The sequence below is a fragment of the Tachyglossus aculeatus genome, chromosome 11, assembly GCF_015852505.1.
Source record: "Tachyglossus aculeatus isolate mTacAcu1 chromosome 11, mTacAcu1.pri, whole genome shotgun sequence".
NCBI lineage: Eukaryota > Metazoa > Chordata > Mammalia > Monotremata > Tachyglossidae > Tachyglossus > Tachyglossus aculeatus.
Window position 1 is genome coordinate 56,776,109 of NC_052076.1, and position 23,584 is coordinate 56,799,692.

The following is a 23,584-nucleotide window of genomic DNA, read 5'->3' on the forward strand; positions in this document are numbered from 1 at the left end:
TTCCCACTGGCTCCCTATGTCTTACCACATTCCCTACAAGTAGCTTTTCCTACCCTCCAAGGTACTCCAGCCCTCCCTTCCAAACCAAACCACTTCTTTAGCTTTCCTTATATGCACACACTTTTTTTTGCCCTCTTTCACTTCTCCTCCCTACCCCATTTGTTTAGAACAAATAAACAGTTGGGCTTGGCAAGGACCCTTTCCCAAAATTCAAATGAGGCTTCCCACCAAGCCAGGGAGACCCTGCAGGGATTGATAAGAGACAACGAAGCAGTTGGTGTCTGGAAGGGAATAAAAAGGTGCTTGGAGAACTGTGAGGCAGGACGAGCATCCTGATTAAAATAGACCTTCATCATGTAGTGGGGTAATAATAATAATAATAGTAATAATAATAATTGTGGTATTTGTTAAGTGCTTACTGTGTGCCAGGCATAGTACTAAGTGCTGGGGTGGATAGAAGCTAATCGGGTTGGATGGAGTCCCTGTCCCATATGGAGCTCACAGTCTCAACTCCCATTTTACAGATGAGATAACTGAGGCCCAGAGAAGTCAAGTGACTTGCCCGACTGGTGGAGGAGCCAGAATTTGAATCCACAACCTTCTAACTCCCAGGCCTGAGCTCCAGCCACTGTGGGTAAAGTGCCCCACCTCTTTCATCATTAGGGAAGATCTGCCAGACCTGTGGGGGGAAGCCTGAAGGAAATCTGTTGAACTTCATAAACATGTACCCGGGGGCTCTGCACTGAGGTCAGAGAATAAATCTGAAATAATCATGATTTAAGAATGATCATTTTTTTTTCAAAAGCTAGGTTGAGCTTTAAGACTTTTTTTTGAAACGGTATTTGTTATACTGATCTAGACTAGACTGTGAGCTTGTTGTGGGCAGGAATGTGTCTGTTGTTATAGTGTACTCTCCCAAGCACTTAGTACAGTGTTTTACACCCAGTAAGTGCTCAATAAATGATTGAATGAGTTAAGCGCATACTCTGTGATAAGTGGTGTACTAAGCACAGAGGTAGATAAAAGCTAATCATGTTGGACACAGTCCATGTTGCACATAATAATAATAATAATGACATTTACTATGCGCTTACTATGTGCAAAGCACTGTTCTAAGCACTGGGGAGGTTACAAGGAGATCAGGTTGTCCCACTGGGAGCTCACAATCTTAATCCCCATTTTACAGATGAGGTCACTGAGGCCCAGAGAAGTTAAGTGACTTGCCCAAAGTCACACAGCTGACAATTGGCAGAGCTGGGATTCGAACCCATGACTGCTGACTCCAAAGCCCATGCTCTTTCCACTGAGCCACGCTGCTTCTCTCATGGGGCAAGTCACTTAACTTCTCTAAGCCTCAGTTCCCTCATCTGTAAAATAGGGATTAAGACTGTGAGCCCCACGTGGGACAACTTAATCACCTTGTATCACCCCCAGCGCTTAGAACAGTGCTCTGCACATAGTAAGCGCTTAACAAATGCCATTATTATTATTATTATTATTATTGTTATGGGGCTCACAGACTTAATCCCCATTTTATTATTATAAGTAGTAGTAGTAGTAATAACAATAATTGTATTTGTTAAGCACTTACTCTGTGCCAGGCACTGTACTAAGCAGTGGAGTGGATACAAGCAAATGGTGTTGGACACAGTCCCTGTCCCACAAGAGGCTCACAGTCTCAACCCCCATTTTACAGATGAGGTGACTGAGGCCCAGAGAAGGGAAGTGATGTGCGCAAGGTCACACAGCAGACAAGTGGCAGAGAGGGGATTAGGACCATGACCTTCTGATTCTCCAGCCTGTGCTCTATTCACTAGGCCATGAATTTTACAGATGAGATAACTAGGGTAAGGAGAAGTTAAGTGACTCGCCCAAGGTTACACAGCAGACCTTGGTGGAGTTGGGGTTAGACCCCAGATCCTTCTGACTCCGGATCCGTGCTCCATCCGCCATTATGCCATGCCGCTTCTCATTTTTTTTCCGATCTGATTCCCAGGCCCGGTCCCCCTGCTTTCAGTCAGCTCCATCCTCTCCTTCTGGGGGTTCCCTAGCCCATTTGCTAAGATGAGACCCAGAAGACTTCTGCACCCAGATGATGGAGTGAGAAAACAATGTTTGGAAACAAGCTTGTTTGTGCCTTCGCTTGAACATCAACACAAACAATAAAACATGAGGAAGAGATCAGTTTTGTCAAGCCTCCATCTGGCGACCGGGATAAGGTGCGGTTTTACTGGCAGTAAAAAGTCAGGACATTTTCTTGGTTTCCTCTGGTCAGGATAACAGGCGGTCTCAGATCCTGGGACAAGGTCTCCAGCCAGGCCATGTACAGGGAACTTGGGCATTTCCCCTTCCTTCCCACAGGCAAGGTTCTGAAAGACAGAAAATGGCAATAGGAAAGGCAGTGGTTTAAAGCGGTCATTCTTGGCAGAGTCGCCCTTGTATGGAGTGCTCATTCCCTCTGAAAATTGCTAGGAACGTTCTCGCCCTCCTCCCCATTCAGCATCACAGCATATATTAACTAACTAAATCCCCGGGACTTCGTGAGGAGCTTGTGACTTTTCTTTTGTAGGGTGTTAGTTTTGCACAGTAGGGCTGGTAGAAGGAAGAGGGGGCCTCTCATCAACTGCCCAGCTCTGTACTTGGATATTTATTTCACTGAACTCAGGAGGGGTATTCCTAGATCAAACTCTTGCAGAAATAACCCTTTTCCCAGGGTCATCTTTGAAGATTGGGAATAAATGCTTTTTTGTTTGGCCAGATGCAGAGAAGTAAATTCATCTGCCACACATGTAGGAGGCCGCTTGAGTGTTAGCTAGTGAGATGCTCCATTTGTGCTTTGGAAGTCTTGGACAATATTATCCATCTCCCAAAAAAGTAACTTCCCCCAGTTCATGAAGTTTCTGTTGAAGTACCTAAACTAAAGAACTAGTCACTGCTTACTAATAAATCTGCAGCCTCAGCAGAAAAGGAGGAGGTAAATATATCCCAAAGGATATTTCACATTTTCAGTCACAAAGGTACCAAAAGCATTATATATTAAAACATATATATACATATATATAATGTATATATACAGATATATATGTACAAATATATATATATATACATTTTATACATATATACATTCATTCACACACATATGTTTGTATATGGTAACAATAGCACTATATACTATATATAAGTATCTTTTATATATTTATAAATATATTTTATATATTTATTTATAAATATAAATAAAATGCTTATAAAATGGTTTTGGTACCTTTGTAACTGAGACTGAGTATGTGTATATATATATATATATATGTATACACACACACGTATATGTGTGTATGTGTGTATATATATATATGTACACCTACACACAATCTTACTTACTGAGCATTTACTGTGTGCAGAGCAATGTACTAAGCATGGATAAAGCATGGTCCTGGGAGTCAGAAGGACCTGGGTTCTAATTCCAGCCCCACCACCTGTCTGCTGTGTGACCTTGGGCCAGTCACTTCACTTCTTTGGGCCTCAGTTACCTTCTCTGTAAAATGGGGATTAAGAGTGTGAGCCCCATGTGGGACAGGGACTGTGTCCAACCTGATTAACTTATATCTACCTCAGTGCTAAGAACAGTGCTTGGCACATAGTAAATGTTTAACATTATTATTATTATTATTATTATTATTATCATTAACAGAGTTGGTAGGCACGTTCCCTTCCCAGAAGGAGTTTGTAGGCTAAGGAGGAGCTTACAGTCTAGATGTACGAATTCAAGATTAGAGGGATTGTCTAGAGTAATACACCTCAGCACCTACTCAACCCCTCCACCAGACTGTAAACACTTTGGCCATAGGGAGTTTGTCTAACGACTCTATTGTATTGTACTCCAAAGTGCTCTGCACACAGAAAGTGCTCAATAAATACCATTGCTGATGCAGTCGGTTAGGCTGCTCCAAGGCCCGCCCATCTGGGAGCTTATAGCACAGTCCTGGATTTTTTTTTACGTTATTTAATAATTACAGTATTTGTTAAGTGCTTACTATGTGCCAGGCACTGTACTAAGCACTGGGATGGATACAAGCAAATCGGGTTGGACACAGTCCCTTGTCCCACGTGGGGCTCTCAGTCTCAATCCCCGTTTTACAGACGAGATAACCGAAGCACAGAGAAGTGAAGTGACTTCCCCAAGGTCTCATAGCAAACAAGGGTGGCATTTAAGCCGTCTTTATCCTGGCTCACTCTTCCTTCAGCGTCATACATCACCTATGCACTTTGATCTGTGACCTTTGGATGTTTGTTATTTGCCCCACCCTCCAGCCCCACCATCCTTATGTACGTATCTTTAAATTATAGATTATAAATTACTTATTTTCATTAATGCCTCTCCCCCCACTCAAGACTGTAAGCTCATTACAGGCAGGGAACATGTCTGCTAAATCTGTTGTACTCCTTCAAGTGCTTAGTATAGTGCTCTCTATTGAGCACACCCTCAATAAATACCACTGATTGAGTCATTGATTGACTGGATGACCTCCAGCTCAAGAATCCTGTGTCCCAGAACACATTTGCTGGCTATGGTGTTTTCTGTATGTGTTCAGTGTGCCTGAGCACTTTCCACATGACCTGGATAATTAGGTTTGTTTAGAGTAACAGCTGCACCTGCGCAAGTTGTCAGGGTTTGCAGCTGAGTCCTGTTTGGGACAACCGGATCTGCATTCATTTGAATCATTTTAATTTTCCCAACACCCCCTTAAGGTCAGCCTGAGTGACTGGCCCCATTTGACAGATGAAATCACTGAGGATCTGAGGGCAAATTAAGGCCCCAGTCCGGGTGAGTCTCAGGGCAACGAAAGCAAGTAGAAGATCAACGCTAAAGAAAGCAGACATGTATTCAGTACTTTTAAAAACACTTGTGTTACTATTTTGAATATGTACACACCCAAATTCACCTCCTCACAGCATGAGGGACACGTCCCTTGCATAACCATAACTTTGTTTCCAAATCTGTTTTCACTGTGCTGAAATCTTAAACCCAGAAAAAGCCCTGAAATCTTATTAAAAAGCTCTTTCTGGCAAAGCCCTCTTGCTATGCCTTAGCCAGAGACGTAGCTATAGGTGAACTCACCTCCTTCCTACCATTGTGAAATTAACCCCAGTGTTGCAGACCATCTGTAAATTTACCCAGTTGCCCACCCCACCACAGTTGTCCTACATAAATTCAGACAATCTGTAAAAATGAGCTAAAAGTAGTCAACTGTATTTCAGACAATCTGTAAAAATGAGCTAAAAGTAGTCAACTGTATCTACTGAGAGCTTACTGTGTGCAGAGCACGGTACTAAGAGCTTAATCAATAGTATTTATTGAGTGTTTACTATGTGCAGAGCACTGTACTAAGCACTTGGGAGAGGACAATATAATCAATCGTATTTATTGAGTGATTACTATGTGCAGAGCACTGTACTAAATGCTTCGGAGAGCACGTTACAACAGAATTAGCGGACATGTTCCCTGCCCACAACAAACTACAGTCCAGAAAGCCCTTAAAAATGTTTTGAGAACTGAAAATACTGAGCAGGGGGTGGACTCCAATGGGGTATTGCTCCTGTTCTTTCAGTGTCAGCTGCAGTGAGCACAGCTGCCTAAATTTACAGAGCATTGACAATCCAGATTAAAGCTCTGAGAATTGAGTAGAGCAGGTGAAATAGGCGAGGCTGTGGGAAGAAAATGCTGCAGAACCTTCCAGGCCCGTGGTAGCGATTATCTTTCCAAATTAATCCAACCAGGACCTCATCCTGTGACCCTCACCCTCCTGGACTGATGGTTAAGCACTTAATACAGTGCTTTGCACACAGTAAGTGCTCAATAAATACTACTGAATGAATGGATATGCCCAGTGCAATGAGAAAAGACTGGGAGGTTAAAGTATTAAAGCAGGTTTTAGGACTGGTTTTGAGGCGTCACCCGATTATTCTGCATTAGCCCGAGAGGCGTGGAACTGATGGAGACAGATGTGAGGTGTTGGGTGTCAGGTGAAAAGATTCAGCTGTGCAGTTTCTGGCAGAAATAAATGCTTGAGAAATACCATTAAAAAAGCTGATAATAATTATAATGGTGGTATTTGTTAAGTGCTTATTGTGTGCCAGGCACTGTACTAAGACCGGGGTGGATACAAGCAAATTGGGTTGGACGTAGTCCCTGTTCCAAATGGGGCTCAGAGTCTTAATCCCAATTTTACAGATGAGGTAACTGAGGCATAGAGAAGTGATTTGCCCAAGGTCACACAGCAGAAAAGCAGCATGGCTTAGTGGATAGTGCATGGGCCTGCGAGTCAGAAGGACTTGGTTTCTAATCCTGATTCTGCCACTTGTCTGCTATGTGACCTTGGGCAAATCACTTCACTTCTCTTTGCCTCAGTTACCTCACCTGTAAAATGGGGATTAAGACTGTGAGCCCTATGTAGGACAGGGACTATATCTAACCTGATTAACTTGTATCTGCCCATCTGCCCCAGTGCTTAGTACAGTGCCTGGCACAGGGTAAGCACTGAACAAATACCATAAAAAACAAAGTGGCAGAGCTGGGATTAGAACCCAGGGCCTTCTGACTTCCAGGTTTGTGTTCTACCCACTAAAATGAAGCAGGTCAATTGTTAAGGCTTGAATCACCATAGTAAGATTGGATTTTGATTGATTTTGGAGTCAGTCTGGTTTTTTCCTGCAGAGTCACAGCTCTGTGAACCTTCTGCGGAAACCTTTGGCATTGAGGACAAGGACAAAGGAAGCCCCAGTGGGTGAGGCTCACAGGGTGAGGGCCTCTTGTGTTAGCTTGCAATGAGGGCCTCACCTCTCAGGATTGCAACTGGAGAGTTTCCACTACTCTACCAGTCTCGATTATGGGAGGGAGAGTCAAGCAGAGGCATTTTGATTCCTAGCTTGGGCAGCGGCTAGCGAGTGGAAGGCAATCTGCTTCAAGTCAAAAGTCACCTGTGCTGGGCAGCAGCGGCACAGGAAAAAGTCGAGGGTGGAGACTCAGGTTTACTGGGCGGAAGGAGGCAGTGGTAAATAGCTTCCATATTTTACCAAGAATATTCTATGGATATGCCATCAGAACAATTCCAGTTGGAGGTGGGGCATTCTGGGAGAGATGTATCCACGGCATCGCTGTGGGTCGGACATGACTCGACAGCATAAGACAGCAACAACTATGGGCCTGGTAGCTCCCACTGCATTCTCCTCTTGCTGCCTGGCCTATTCCACCTGGTTTAGCTTTATTCCAACTGTCAGCCGTGGGACTTTGGGCAAGTCACTTAACTTCTCTGTGCCTCAGTTAGCTCATCTGTAAAATGGGGATTAAAACTGTGAGCCCCCTGTGGGACCACCTGACCACCTTGTAATCTCCCCAGAGCTTAGAACAGTGCTTTGTGCATAGTAAGTGCTTAACAAATAAGCGCTCAATAAATACGATTGAATGAATGAATGATTCTATTATCTATAATCCTGAGCCCCATCCTTCCTCTCCCCCCCAACACCCCCGCTTTACCTCCTTCCCCTCCCCACAGCACCTGGATATATGTTTGTACATATTTATTACACTTTATTTTACTTGTGTATATTTATTCTATTTTACTACTACGTGCCAGGCACTGTACTAAGCACTGGAATGGATACAAGCAAATCACCTCCCCACATCACCTGGATATATGTTTGTACATATTTATTACACTTTATTTTACTTGTATATATTTATTCTATTTTATTTTATTAATTTGTTTTGTTGTCTGTTCTCCCCTTCTAGACTGTGAGCCCGCTGTTGGGTAGGGACCGTCTCTATCTGTTGCCAACTTGTACTTTCCAAGCACTTAGTACAGTGCTCTGCACACAGTAAGCGCTCAATAAATACGATTGAATGAATGAATGAACAAATACCATCATTATTATTATTTAGTCATTCTCAGAGCTTTAAAAGGCCTCTGTTGTCATTTAGCCCACTAAGACTCTGACCTAGTGACCTCTGGGCTTGGAAAACCAGTCTCCCTGCTCAGCTGGGTCCAACTTACATGACAATGAGTGCAGCATCACGAGAGTAGTCCAGCAAAATCTCATTCAGCCTCACCTGTCGAAGGGACTGCAAGGAAAAGACGAGAGGTCGCGTCAGCACACAATCAACCCATCGATCAGTAGTATTTACTGAGCGCTCACTGTGTGCACAGCACTGGATCAATACCCAGGAAAGTACAATATGAGACTGCTCGAGGCTGCACTAAGCACCTCAAAGAATGGGGCTCTCATCTTTCACCTCATAAAACAAACCCCAGAAGTGCCATACTAGTGGGTAGTCCTTCTGGCCTCTGGCTCCGCTAAAGTACGCTCTAGACTGTAAGCTCGTTGTGGGCAGGGATTGTCTGCTTATTGTTATATTGCACTCCCCCAAGCACTTAGTACAGTGCTCTGCATACGGTAAGCACTCAATAAATATGACTGAATGAATGAATAATGTTAATAATAATAATGGCATTTGTTAAGTACTTACTATGTGCAAAGCACTGTTCTAAGCACTGGGGAGGATACAAGGTGATCAGGTTGTCCCATGTGGGGCTCACAGTCCTCATCCCCATTTTACAGATGAGGTAACTGAGGCCCAGAGAAGTTAACTGACTTGCCCAAAGTCACACAGCTGACAATTGGCGGAGCTGGAATTTGAACCCATGACCCCTGACTCCCAAGCCCGTGCTCTTTCCACTGAGCCACGCTGCTTCTCTAAAAAATAATAATCTTGGTATTTGTTAAGCACTTACTATGTGCAAAGCACTGTTCTAAGCACTGGGGAGGATACAAGATGATCAGGTTGTCCCATGTGGGGCTCACAATCTTAATCCCCATTTTACAAATGAGGTAACTGAGGCACAGAGGAGTGAAGTGACTTGTCCCAAGTCACACAGCTAACAAGCGGCCGAGCCGGGATTTGAACCCATGACCTCTGACTCCCAAGCCTGAGCTCTTTCCACTGAGCCACGCTGCCTCTGCTCTCTAATACCTTTTCCTCAGACCTTTTCCTCTCTCTAGGGCCTCTTTCGAGATTCCTGAAAGGGCTTTTGACCTGTGATTTCATCCACTTGTGGAAAGGAGAAGAAGAGGAGAAAACTCAGAGAAGCAAAGTTGCCTACTGGATAGAGCACGGGCCTGGGAGCCTGAAGGATCTGGGTTCTAATCCCTGCCCCGCCACATTTCTGCTGTGTGACCTTGGGCAAGTCGCTTCACTTTCCTGTGCCTCAGTGACCTCATCTGTAAAACGGAGAATAAGGCTGTGAGCCCCATGTGGGATGCGGACTGTGTCAATCAATCAATCAATCAATCGTATTTATTGAGCGCTTACTGTGTCAGAGCACTGTACTAAGCGCTTGGGAAGTACAAGTGGGCAACACATAGAGACAGTTCCTACCCAACAGTGGGCTCACAGTCTAAAAGGGGGAGACAGAGAACAAAACCAAACATACTAACCTGTATATATGTATATATGTTTGTACATATTTATTACTCTATTTATTTATTTTACTTGTACATATCTATTCTATTTATTTTATTTTGTTAGTATGTTTGGTTTTGTTCTCTGTCTCCCCCTTTTAGACTGTGAGCCCAATGTTGGGTAGGGACTGTCTCTATATGTTGCCAATTTGTACTTCCCAAGTGCTTAGTACAGTGCTGTGCACATAGTAAGAGCTCAATAAATGCGATTGATGATGATACTAACAAAATAAAATAAATAGAATACATAGGTACAAGTAAAATAGAGTGTCCAAACTGATTAACTTGTATCTACTCCAGCTGTACAGCACTTACTAAATACCATACCATAAATACCTTAAAAATACCCATAAAATACCATAAAAAATACCCATAAAATACCATAAAAAATACCAATAAAATACCATAAAAAACCTAAATACCATAAAAAACCCCAAAAAGTTGGAGAGAGTGTTTGTAGGGCAGATGTGATGCCAGGAGTCCCCGGCTTCCAGCTCATTGCGGCACCAAGTGGATAATCCCACCTGCCTCTTTATGATGACAACGAGGACGACAGCAGCCTTACGTGAAGGACCACTGTGCCCAAGACGGCAGGCCATATTTGTCGTGAGAGCGTCCAACGTTTTTACCAGAAGAGTCCCTGAATTTCTGAGCCATCGCATCCCTTTCAGAGCCACAGGGTACCGCACCTTGATTTTGTGCTTGGTAATCTCTTCATCGGAAATCTTCCAGGGGCAGTCGTGCCGCATCTCGTTGACGGTGGCCTCATCCTTGAAGCCGTCGTTCAGCCTGAAGGGAGCGATTAGATCCTCAAACCTTTTGGTGCTGAGGGAGGAGAGAAGGGTGGTGAGGAGGAGGGCGAGGAATGGCTTGGTGGGGGGGGAGGTTGAGGGTAGGGAGAGGGGGAAGCCTTCTGGAAGCTGAAGTTCTCAAAAAAAAGACCCAGGAGACTCAGGGAAAACCCATAATCATGAGCCTTCTGAGGTCGGTCAATCGCTCAGTGGTTTCTGAGTGATTACTGTGTCTTCATTCATTCATTCAATTGTATTTATTGAGCGCTTACTATGTGCAAAGCACTGTACTAAGCACTTGGAGTGTACTAATAATAGTAATTAAGGTAGTTGTTAGGCGCTTACTATGTGCCAAGCACTGTTCTAACCGCTGGGGTAGTTACAAGGTAATTAGGTTGTCCCAAATGGGGCTCATCGCCTTAATTCACATTTATCAGATGAGGTAACTGAGGCACAGAGAAGTTAAGCGGCTTGCCCAAGGTCACACAGCAGACATGTGGCAGAGCCGGGATTAGAACCCACATCCCCTGACTCCCAAGCCCACGCTCTTTTCACTAATCCAGGCTGTAATGTAACAACAGTTACATTCCTGCCCACAGAGAGCTCACAGTCTAGAGGGGGAGACAGACATTAATATAAATAAGTAAATTACAGATCTATACATCTGTGCTGCGGGGGTGGGAGGGAGGATGAATGAAGGAGCAAGTAAGAGTGGCACAGAAGGGAGTGGGAGAAGAGAGGAGGGCTTAGTCAGGGAACACTTCTCGTCTTCCTTACCTACAATCAATCGTACTTATTGAGCACTACAATCAACCAATTGTATTTATGGGGCGTTTACGCTGTGCTGAGCACTGTACTAAGCACTTGCGAGACTTCAATCTGAGTTGGTAGACATGTTCCCTGCCCACAATGATGTTGCCAACTTGTACTTCCCAAGCGCTTAGTACAGTGCTCTGCACACAGTAAGTGCTCAATAAATACGATTGATACATGAGCTTACAGTCTATAGAACTGACCCCTCAGCAAAGAGCTCATTGCTAAGGAACTGACGCCTCAGCACAGAGCCCCTAGCTACAGAACTGACCCCTCACCATGGAGGTCAGAGATTGGCCAAGATCCAGGTTAAAAGTTCCCCTCAAGGTCAGGCTGAAGCCAGATAAAGATGAGGATCAGGCTGGAGGCCTTCCCCATGGGTAATGGAGGGGCCCACAGAGGTCAGGGAGGGGGTCTTTCACTAGCACTGACATTCGTCGGAAAACAAACGGTTGCACTCGGAGAAAGGTCCGGTCAATCGCGCGAAAAGTCCCGAGGCGACCCGCGTGAAAAAACAAAAGAAAAACAGCTGCAAATGCCAGCCCATTCTTCCACATTTTTGGGAAGCCAAAGCTCTTGGGTCACATGGTGAGTCACGTGCGGAAAGGAATCTCCCTTTCCTCTTAATTCAGCTATGGGAAGAGGAGGAATCACAGCTGCAGTGTGGATCAATCAATCAATCGTATTTATTGAGCGCTTACTGTACTAAGCACTTGGGAAGTACAAGTTGGCAACATCTAGAGACGGTCCCTACCCAACAGTGGGCTCACAGTCTAAAAGGGGGAGACAGAGAACAAAACCAAACATGCTAACAAAATAAAATAAATAAAAAGCAAAAGTCCACCCCCAAACCAAGACAATAAACAGAATTTACTGTTCGGGGCGGGGCATCTGGTTGATGTCTGGCAGAACATGGACTTCGTGGAATCCTAATCGGAATTTGCTCAACAGAGAGATGATCCTGAAAATCAGACCATGATGAGACGTTATCTTTAAGCACCTTAAATCATTTCCTCACAATGACGACTACTACTATAGACATAATTCAACAAACTTTTTTCAATCAGAGGCCCCGGGCGCTAGTCCCAGCTCTGCCACTTGTCTGCTGTGTGACCTTGGGCAAGTCGCTTAAATTCTCTGTGCCTCAGTTACCTCATCTGTAAAATGGGGATTAAAAGTGTGAGCCCCACGTGGGACAACCTGATTATGCTGTATCTACCCCGGTGCTTAGAACAGTTCTTGGCACATAATAAGCACTTAACAAATACCATTATTATTATTATTATTATTATTATTATTATTATTAATCCAGGATCTGCCATCAGCCTGTTCCGTGACCCTGGGCAAGTCACTTAACTCCCTGTGCCTTGGTTACCTCATCTGAGGATTCAATACCTGTTCCCCCTCCCACTTAGATTGTAAGCCCCATGTGGGAAAGGGACTGTGTTCAACCTGATAAATAGAGGAACAGTGTGGCTTAATGGACAGAGCATGGGCTCAGGAGTCCCAGAAGGACCTGGGTTCTGATCCCGGATCCGCCACATGACTGCTGGGTGACCTTGGGCACATCACTTCACTTCTTTGGGCCTCAGTTACCTCATCTGTAAGATAGGGATTAAGAGTGTGAACCCCATGTGGGACAGGGACTGTGTCCAACCTGAATGACTTGTATCTACCCCAGTGCTTAGAACAGTGCTTGGCACATAGCACTTCACAAGCACCATAATTATCATTATCATTATGCTTCTCTCCCAGTGGTTAGAACAGCATTGGACGCATAATATGTGCATAGCACTTCACAAGCACCATGATTATCATTATCATTATGCTTCTCTCCCAGTGGTTAGAACAGCATTGGACACATAATATGGGCTTAGCAAATACCATAATTATTATTGTAATTATTAATTCGGCAAATTAAACCTCATTCTCCTTAACTGCTGTCTTCATCAGTTACGCCCCGGCTTTCTTACTTTTTTCCTCTCAAGCTAGCCTTTCTGATTGTACCTCCCTCTCGTCTCCCTTGCCTCCATCTCCTTACACTGTTCTCTCTGCCTGGACACCCTTCAGACCCAATCCTTCAGACCAAGATTCCTCCCTATTCAAGGCCTTTCTAAAACCCCACCTCCTCCAACAACCCTTTCCTGTGCAATCCTCAATACTATGAGCTGTAATACTAAAAATAATAATTGTGGTATTCATTAAGCACTTATCACATGCATTGCACTAAGCACTGGGGTAGAAACAAGATAACCAGGTCGGACACAGCCCTTGTCCCACATGGGGTCTCACGGTTTAAATAGGAAGTATTTAATCCTCTAGACTGTAAATTCGCTGTGGGCAGGGAATGTGTCTATCATTATACTGTACTCTCCCAAGCACTTAGTACAGTGCTCTGCACACCGCAAGCATTTAACAAATACAACTGAATCAATGAATGAATCCCCATTTTACAGATGAGAAACTGAGGCCTACAGAAGGCAAAATGACTTACCCAAGATCACATGGCAGGCAAGTGGCAGAGCCAGGATCAGAACCCAGATCCTCTGACTCCCAAGCCTGTGCTCTTTCCACTAGGCCACGCGGGTTGTTGAAGAAACCCACCAGCCATCTCTAGCACTGATGTGTTTGTAAATAGCTATGTTCATTCAATTGCACAATCAATGATTTATTTTGATTACTCTGGTTGTAAACATTTGTAAATCTGAATCCTCTGTTAGAGCGAAAGCTTCTTGAGGGCAAGGAATGCGTTTCAGGGAATAAGTTACTCCTTTGGTCTGTTTTTTCCAAGCGCTTTATGCAGTGCATTGCACCTAGTGGGCATGCGATAAATACTTTTAGTACTACTACTACTACTTCTACTATTGCTGCTGCTACTACTACTACTACTATTTCACATTCTAATCTCCTTTTAGAGGGCAGAAAAAGGCCGGATCTCAGCTTGCCAAAGTAGCCACTGCAAAGGTGTGGTCCTGGTCAGTCAAGCAATGGTATTTCTCGAGCATTTACTAAGCACTTGGGGGAGCACAATACAACAGAATTGGTAGACACATTTCCTGCCCACAAGGAGTTTACAGTCTCCAATGGCTGGAGCTCTAGGAGTAAGGAAAATCGGGTGCCTTTGACCTAAACGTCACTCTTCCTGTAGAACGGCATTTTTTCTCCTCTTGTTTTCCTGGCTTTTCTCAGGGAGGAAGAAGGTTCTGCAGCCCTGAACATCGGTTTCTCCTTCCCTGATGGCTTTTGGTATTTTTAAATCAAGTTTCATTCGCGTTCTCAGTTCCCGCTCCAGTGCATTTACCCTAAACACAGGGTGTTGTCACACACAGAGTTACGAGGGGATGGGAAACAAAATAAAGAGTGATTTTTGAATCAAGAGAGGAAAGTGTTAGTGACACAGCTTGATGGGGCCCTGGTTCTCTCCCCGGGGATATCCAAAGTGGGCATGCAGGGAAGGTCACTTCTGGATTGGGCCTTTCTGACCCCTGGCAGCCGGAGCAGCAGGACAGTGCTTAGACGTCTCTGAGCCCATACTTACGCCTTTCTCTCCTCATCCATCCTGTTGATCTGCCCTCCGACAAACACTCGTATCTTGCACTTGCTCCACCTCTTCTTGCGACCAAGGAGGTATGGGATCAGGAGGGTGAGGCCTTGTCAGGGTTCAATAACAAAACAAATTTAAAAATCGGTAAATGGGGAATTCAATGCCTGTTCTCCCTCTATTTAGACTGTGAGCCCCTTGTAGGACAGGGAATGGACCTATCTTGTATCTATCCCAGAGCTTAGTACAGAGCTTTTTTTCTTTGGAAAAAAAAGGAAATTTGTTAAGGGCTTACTATGCGTCAAGCACAGTTCTAAGCACTGGGGTAGATACAAATCAGTCAGATCAGACACAGTCCACGTCCCACGTGGGGTTCACCCTCTAACTAGGAATAATAATAATAATACTGATGGCATTTGTTAAGCGCTTACTATGTGCAAAGCACTGTTCTAAGTGCTGGGGGGATACAAGGTGATCAGGTTGTCCCACGTGGGGCTCATAAATGTAGGCTAATGAGACTTAGGGTGTGTGTGTATATGTGTAGATATTCACAGTCTTCCCCCTCGAGGAGGATAAGGACGAGGCCCTGATTCTCTGCCCAAGCAACCAGTGCAGGTCCTGTTACCATCTGTAGAGATAAAGTCAGAGAGGTGGTCTCTGCAGGCTCCTGCGGGAAGTGTGGCCTGGAGTTAAGAGAAGCAAAATTGAAAAGGGAGCATTCAACCCCTTTCAATGGCAATAGTGGCTAGCACACGGGCCAGGAAATCAGAAAGTCATGGGTTCCAATCCTAGCTCCACCACTCTTCTGCTGTGGGACCGTGGGCAAATCACTTCATTTCTCCGTGCCTCAGTTCCTTCATCTGTGAAATGCGGATTAAGACTGTGAGCACCACATGGGACAGGGACTGTGCCCAATCTGATTACTTTGTATCTACCCCAACGCTTGGCATGTAGAAAGCGCTTAATAAATACCATTATTATCATTATACTATTCAGGAAGCGCCCAACTATTTCTTTGAAATGCTGCTCAGATCCTTCCACTGGGATTCAACCCTGGATTTGAAGCCAGGTGGAGGGAAAATCACCGACTCTGCTCATAGCACCCTCAAGAGCTAGGTCCATGCCAACTGCACTGGGTGAAGACAAAAGCAGCTTGATGTCAGTGGCATTTATTTGATGCTCAGAGACTGTTCGACCAGCAGGGAACCTTCCTCAGGACAAGGGGAGCATGGATGGGATAGTGAAACTAACAGTGGAGAGAGCATGGCCTAGTGGAAAGAGCATAGGCCTGGATGTCAAACTCTCTGGGTTCTAATCCCAGTATGCCACTGGTCTGTTGTGTGACCTGGGCCAAGTCACTTCCCTTCTCTGGGGCTCAGTTTCCTCATCTGTAAAATGGGGATTCAATCCTACTCCCTCCTACTTACGTGGTGAGCTCCCTCTGGCACAGGAACTGTGTCTGACCTGATTATCTTGTAAGTACCCTAGTGCAGCGCATGGTAGATGGGAAGTGTTTAAAAAGTACCATAATCATTACAGGGCAGACTGGGGATGTAACCCATGTATGTGTGTGTGTGTGTGTGTTTGACTTCTGGGGGTGTCATTGCTTTGCACGTAATAAATGTTCAATCTATAAAATAATGGTACTTACTGAGCGCTTACTGTGTGCCGGGCACATACTAAACACGTGGGAAAGAACAATACAATAGAGTTGATAGACACATTCCCTGACCACAAGGCTTATGTCCAGAAGGGGAAACAGACATTAATATAAGTAAATTACAGAAATGCAAAATGAGTGTTGTGGGGTGAATATCAAGTGCTAAAAGGTTACTGATCCAAGTGCATAGGTGACACAGAAGGGAGTGGGAGTAGGGAAAAAGAGGGTTTAGTCAGGGAAGGCCTCTTGGAGGAGTTCTAATTTTAATAAGGCTTTGAAGGTTGGCAGAGGGGGGCACCTGGCATATATGGAAGGCAAGGGATTTCTAGATAAAAGGCATCTGAACCTCATCTGTGACAAATGCCAGCCAAATTCAGGCCAAAGAGCACGGCTCGCCCAAAATCCTTTAACAGCGGTTAGGGATTGACACATACAAACATTGAATGCTAAACTAAGCCATGAGTGGTGGAAATTAATTCCTGAACTTGATCCCAAATGCCATCCCAAACTACACTCCTAACTCTTGGCCTGTCTGCTTTCTCCATGACTGATTTTACTGTCCTGATTTTGATTTTTGACACTGATCTTTTTTTCTATCGGGAATAACATGTTTGGCAACTCTCTCCAAGACAATGTTAGACACCCTTTTGGAGAGGTGAGCCTTGAGTCTCACACTTGCTGGAAACAAGGGAGATGGTCGGAATGGCGGAGGCTGAAAGCTTTCGGGAAGAACCAGGCCTTTCTGCTTATTAATGACACAAGAGTAATAGGATAGATTTCTCCAAAGGAAATTGAACACCTCATGACCACATCCTATCAGAAATGGGAATGGACATGAATTATTATCCCCATTTTACAGATGAGGTGACTTGAAGTTCCAAGAAGGCAATTGTCTTGCCCAGGGTTACATAAAAAAGACAGTATTAGAGCCAGGTATCCTGAATTCCCCTTTCGATGCCCTTTTCCAGGAAACTCCTTTCCTTCCACGTGAATTTTGGCATGCTGATAGTGATGTCATGGGTGGATAACGTGTCTTCTGACTCTCCCACTCACTTCACATAATGCTCTGCACACAGCAAATGCTCAATAGTATGATTGATTGATTGACCGACTGGACCATACTGGTATAGTATTGGCAGAAGTGACAAAGGAGAGTGGATGAAATCAAATTGAGGGGTCAGTTCCCTCTAAGTCTTAAATTCCCCCATGTACAAATCATCATCATCATCATCATCAATCGTATTTATTGAGCGCTTACTACGTGCAGAGCACTGTACTAAGCACTTGGGAAGTACAAATTGGCAACATATAGAGACAGTCCCTACCTACCCAACAGTGGGCTCACAGTCTAAAAGGGGGAGACAGAGAACAAAACCAAACATACTAACAAAATAAAATAAATAGAATAGATATGTACAAATAAAATAAATAAATAAATAGAGTAATAAATATGTACAAACATATATACATATATACAGGTGTTGTGGGGAAGGGAAGGAGGTAAGATGGGGGGGATGGAGAGGGGGAGGAGGGGGAGAGGAAGGAAGGGGCTCAGTCTGGGAAGGCCTCCTGGAGGAGGTGAGCTCTCAGTAGGGCCTTGAAGGGAGGAAGAGAGCTAGCTTGGCGGATGGGCAGAGGGAGGGCATTCCAGGCCCGGGGGATGACGTGGGCCGGGGGTCGATGGCAGGACAGACGAGAGCGAGGTACGGTGAGGAGATTAGCGGCGGAGGAGAGGAGGGTGCGGGCTGGGCTGTAGAAGGAGAGAAGGGAGGTGAGGTAGGAGGGGGCGAGGTGATGGACAGCCTTGAAGCTCAGGGTGAGGAGTTTCTGCCTGATGCGCAGATTGATTGGTAGCCACTGGAGATTTTTGAGGAGGGGAGTAATATGCCCAGAGCGTTTCTGGACAAAGATAATCCGGGCAGCAGCATGAAGTATGGATTGAAGTGGAGAGAGACACGAGGATGGGAGATCAGAGAGAAGGCTGATGCAGTAGTCCAGACGGGATAGGATGAGAGCTTGAACGAGCAGGGTAGCGGTTGGGATGGAGAGGAAAGGGCGGATCTTGGCAATGGTAACCAGAGATTACCTCCATCATCAAAGAGCCAGTAGATATCAATAGTCTTCTTGCCTTGTTCAGACTGGAAGATAGTGCTTGCCTGCTGTTCACCATCCAGGACACCCGGGTCCACTAAAGAAATCAGATGTAAGAAGGAGCTTAGACTGTAAGCTAAGCTTTGGTGACAAGGGGCACAACTTTCTCACTGGCTCTCTAATCCTCTCCCTTAGCCATTCTGTAATGAAACAGATTCATGATTTCCCAGGGGGTACAATGGATTCATGAGATTGCCAGGTGGTCTGGGAGAGGCTGAATCTGGGGAGTCAACAATCATCCTCCCTCCTCGTCTCTCATCCATTATTATTATTAAGTGCTGTCGAGGCATTTCCGAGTCATAGCGACTCCAGGGATATACTTTCCCCAGAACGTCCTGTCCTCCACCATAATCTGCAACCTTTCTAATGGCTCTTCTGTTCTCGTTGTTATGGTCTCTATCCATCTAGCTGCCAGTCTGCCTCTCCCACGTTTTCTCTGGACTCTTCCTAGCATTAGTATCTTCTCCAGAGAGTTAGTCCTCCTGATTATGTGTCCAAAATATGCTAATCTAAGTCGAGTCATTTGGTCTTCCAAAGACTTCTTTGGTTTAATTTATGGCTAGTATTTATTGAGTGCTTATTTTGTGTAGGTCAGTACAATAAAATAGACACTAGACCTGCCTTCAAGGAGTTTATAAGCTTAGAGTTCCCCTGCCACTCCCATCTATATCTCTCCTTTCCTCTCCAAGCAAACTGCTACCACATTAATCCAAGCATTTAGCCCATCCCCCCTTGATCACTGCATCAGCCTTTTCACGGACCTCCCTGCCTCCTGTCTCTCCCCACTCCAGTCCATATTTCACTCTGCTGCCCGGATCATTTTTCTACAAAAACATTCAGTCCACGTTTACCCACTCCTCAAGAACCTCCAGTGGTTTCCCATCTACCTCTGCATCAAACAGAAACTCCTTATCCTTGGCTTTAAAGCACTAGATCACCTTGCCCCTTCCTGCCTTACCTCACTGCTTTCCTACTACAATCCAGCCCACACACTTTGCTCTTCTGAAGTCAACCTACTCACTGTACCTCCATCTCAATTATCTTGTCACTGACCTCTCTCCCACATCCTGCCCCAGCCCAGAATGTGTCATATCCGTCAGACGATCTCTTTCCCCACCATCAAAGCCTTATTCATTCATTCAGTCATATTTATTGAGTACTTACTGTGTGCAGAGCACTGTACTAACTGAAACCATATCACCTCTGAGAGACCTTCCCTGACTAAACCCTCATTTCCTTTTCTCCCACTCCCTTCTGCATCACCCTTGCACTTGTATTTGCATCCTTTATTCACCCCTCTCTCAGCCCCATAGTACTTATGTACACATCCACAATTTATTTATTTACATTAATGTCTGTTTCCCCCTCTAGACTGTAAACTCATTGTGGGCAGGGAACGGGTCTACCAACTCTGCTGTACTGTACTCTCCCAAGCACTTAGTACAGTGCTCTGCACACAGTAAGCACTCAATGAATATGATCAATTGATTCATTGATTCCCTAATGAAAGATTTCCATCTTAAAAGCCAGTTTTTAGTCTCTGTTAAAAGCCAGGGTCTCCCACATATCTTCAGCAGAGGCTTAGGAGGTGTCAGTGTCAGGATTTTGAGAGAGCTGGGTGGACGAGAACAGACAATGCTTTATCCCAGGAAAATGACTGAAAAGCAAGTGACCGGGGGTAGAAATGAGGTCGATCCCCAACACCAATGGAATAACCAAAAAGGAGGTGGTGAATCTGGTCTCCTGGTCACTCAACAAACTGCCCTGCTAGGGCAAAAACCCACTATGTCTTGCCCCAAAGGGAGGTCTCAGGGAAGCTGGACCTCAGCGGGAAACTGACTTGTGTTATTGATGGCCGGCAGGGCCCCGTTCGTTCTGGCCTCTTTCCCGTGCTCTGGATCAAACACAGGGTTAACTACAAGAGAAGAGAGAGAGAGAGAGAGAGAAAGCAAGAGAGGACTGCCTGTCCCCAGGACGCAAGGGCACTGAACGCTGGAGAAGACGCATTGTTGGGGAAGCGGCACTTACTATGGGCCTGCATCACTTTGGACACGTTGAGCCCGTCTCTCATCCTCATTACGCAGACCCCGTACTTGAAATCGAAAGCGTCACTGGAAAGGGAAAAAACAGAGACTGGGCTGCTGCTTCTGCAGCCAGAGATCCTGCTCCACTCCCAGGCCAGGAAAACCCCAAAGAAGTCAAACCAAGGTTGTTTATAAAATACGCTACTGGCAGACGAAGGTAGGGGGTGGGGGGGCGTGTGTGTGTGTGTGTGTGTACACACACACGTGTTTATGTATGTGCTCTGTTTGACACCTAGATCATATAGGTGCCCAGGAAAGTTTAGACAAGATTACTTTTCCCAAGTATATGCTGGTAAGAGAATTTCAGCTGAACCATTGGCCATTACAAAGCTATATTTTAGAGTGCAAAGTCCTAACAGGCAGGAGTGTGTGACTGTGTGTGTGTGTGTGTGTGTGTGTGTGGTGTGTTTCAATGCTATTGGTTAAGCATGTCTATGTGCTAGGCACTGTACGAAGCACTGTGGTAGATGTGAGCCTGTTGTTGGGTAGGGACCATCCCTATATGTTGCCAACTTGTACTTCCCAAGCGCTTAGTACAGTGCTGTGCACACAGTAAGCGCTCAATAAGTATGATTGAATGAATGAATGAATGAATGAATGTGAGCTAGGTTGAACACAGTCCCTGTCCTAAATGGGACAAACAGTCCTAATTCCCATTTTACAGGTGAGGTAACTGAGGCACAGAGAAGGGAAGCATGACTCTGTCTTTGCCCTGTGCTACATCAAGCCCAGCTCCAGAAGCACACAAGAGCGTCAAAGTTCTCTGTGATGAAGACCGCCCGCCCCGTAGCCGACACTCCTCGCTCCTCCCATCCTCCGCTGTAAGGCAGAGTGGGGAGGCTGTCATTCGGTGTTTTTCTTCACTTCACTTCCATTGCCCAGTGTCCCCTTTCCCCCCTCCCCCAGCCATCCTCTGGAAGCCTGCAGTCCCTCTCTCCCGCTCCCTCTCCCAGGATGGTCACTGCCCGCTCCCTCTTCCCCCCCACCCCGGCACCGGTCCTGTTTGGTACTCCCCAATGGGAAACCAAACCGTGGCTGTCTGGAAAGGCGGTGGCCGAAGACCCCAGTCCCCTCAGTCTCACTCACTGCAGGATCCCGATGTAATCCTCCAGGGCCCCTGGGTGGGCGGACTGCCAGTTCCTTTTGTAGCCAATCACCAGGATATTTGGCTTCATCCTCCCAAGACCTGAGGCCTGTAGGGGAGGAACAGCCCCCCAACAAGATACAACGATGAGCACATGAAGCAGTGTGGCCTAGTGGAAAGAGCCCAGGCCTGGGAATCGGGGGACGAGAGTTCTAGGCCCAGCTCCTCCACATCCTTGCTGCGTGACCTCGGGCAAGTCACTTAACTTCTCTGGGCCTTCAGTCCCTCATCTGCAAAATGGGGATTCGATAAATATTCTCCCTTCTACTTAGACTGTGAGCTCCATATGGGACCTGATTATCTTTTATTTAGTGCTTAGTACAGTTCTTGGCCCCTAGTAAGCACTTGGCAAATATCACAATTACTATTAAGTCTTGGGTTCGAATCCCGACTCCGCCACATGTCTGCTGTGTGACCTTGGGCAAGTCACTTAACTTCTCTGAGCCTCAGTGACCTCATCTGTAAAATGGGGATTGACTGTGAGCCCCACGTGGGACAACCTGATCACGTTGTATCCCCCCCAGTGCTTAGAACAGTGCTTTGCACATAGTAAGCGCTTAACAAATGCCATCATTATTATCAGCGCTTAGAACAGTGCCTCAGTGCTTAGAACAGTGCCTCAGCGCTTAGAACAGTGCCTTACACATAGTAAGCACTTAATAAATGCCATTATTATTATTATTATTATTAATTTATAACATCTCTACTCCCAATCCTGAGCTCTTCCCATTTCCTATAGATGAACCCAAAGCCTTTCAAATGAAGTCCGTGGGAAGCAGCATGGCCTAATGGATAGAACAAGGGCCTGTGAGTCAGAAGGTCCTGGGTTCTAAACCCGCTCCACCACCTGTCTGCTATATGACCTTGAGCAACTCACTTCACTTCTCTCTTCCTCAGTTACCTCATAAAATGGAGATTGAGACTGTGAGCCCCACATGGGACAGGGACTGAGTCCAACCAGATTTGCTTGTCACCAGCGCTTAGTACAGTGCCTGGCACATAGTAAGTGCTTAACAAATATCATAATAATTATTATTATTAACATCTCAGGATAATGCAAGAGGAAATTGATACAGAAGGGGAATGAGCCTGATTATTGTTATATTGCACTCTCCCAAGTGCTTAGTACAGTGCTTTGAACACAGTAAGTGCTCAATAAATATGACTGATTGAAGGAATGAATGAATGGAATTAGCTTTGACATTAGGAAAAAAACTGACTATCTGTAGTGACAAGCATTGACTAGGCTTCCAAGCGAGGCTGTAGAAATGCATCCCTGGATGCAAAGAATGAAACCTCTGTGTGGTGTGTTGCGGTGTGGTATGCGATGTGGCCCAGCCCTACTTACAGGCAGGGGGATGGACTAGATTGCATCTGAACAGCGGCTGCTTTATCAGTCAATCAATGGTATTTATTGAGAGTTTACTGTGTGCAGATTGCTGCACTAAGTGCTGGAGAAAGTTGGTAATAATAATGGCATTTGTTATGCTCTTACTATGTGCAAAGCACTGTTCTAAGCACTGGGGCGGATACAAGGTGATCAGGTTGTCCCACGTTGGGCTCACAGTCTTAATCTCCATTTTTCAGAAGAGGTAACCGAGGCACAGAGAAGTTAAGTGACTTGCCCAAAGTCACACAGCAGACAGCGGCAGAGCCAGGATTACAACCCATGACCTCTGACGCCCAAGCCCAGGCTCTTTCCACTGAGCCATGCTGCTTCCCCTGGTAGGCAAAAGCCCTGCCTTCGAGGAGCTTCCAATCTTCTGCGGGTTTCCAAACCTCGAATGGCAAACCGGACATTTACCTAGACTCCTCTTTCCCTCTTCCACCAACCCCAACAGGGGCCTCCCATGAATGGCCTCAGCCACTGTAGCCAATAGAGCTATC

The 23,584-nt window shown here is 45.4% G+C and overlaps 1 protein-coding gene and 1 non-coding gene across 7 annotated transcripts in view; one reads left to right on the plus strand and one right to left on the minus strand.

Moving 5' to 3' along the window:
* Positions 1–2,114: 2,114 nt before the first annotated feature.
* Positions 2,115–23,584, minus strand: part of SLC12A3 (solute carrier family 12 member 3) — a 48,730-nt gene continuing 27,260 nt past the window's right edge. For 2 of the 6 annotated variants that reach the window (XM_038753583.1, XM_038753581.1), the window contains exons 18-26: positions 21,640–21,746; positions 20,498–20,580; positions 20,310–20,384; positions 18,405–18,506; positions 14,656–14,767; positions 11,992–12,078; positions 10,203–10,338; positions 8,049–8,116; positions 2,115–2,369 (exon numbers count right to left, since the gene is read on the minus strand). In XM_038753583.1, the coding sequence (XP_038609511.1) occupies positions 2,228–2,369; positions 8,049–8,116; positions 10,203–10,338; positions 11,992–12,078; positions 14,656–14,767; positions 18,405–18,506; positions 20,310–20,384; positions 20,498–20,580; positions 21,640–21,746 (912 nt within the window). In that variant the 3' untranslated portion in view covers positions 2,115–2,227. Of the gene's footprint in view, positions 2,370–8,048; positions 8,117–10,202; positions 10,339–11,991; positions 12,079–14,655; positions 14,768–18,404; positions 18,507–20,309; positions 20,388–20,497; positions 20,581–21,639; positions 21,747–23,584 lie in introns of all 6 variants that reach the window. The other 4 variants (XM_038753582.1, XM_038753580.1, XM_038753585.1 and 1 more) reach the window with 2 other exon arrangements.
* Positions 6,833–6,965, plus strand: LOC119935402. The gene has a single exon (XR_005453286.1). It is a non-coding gene; the product is annotated as a small nucleolar RNA SNORA7 (small nucleolar RNA).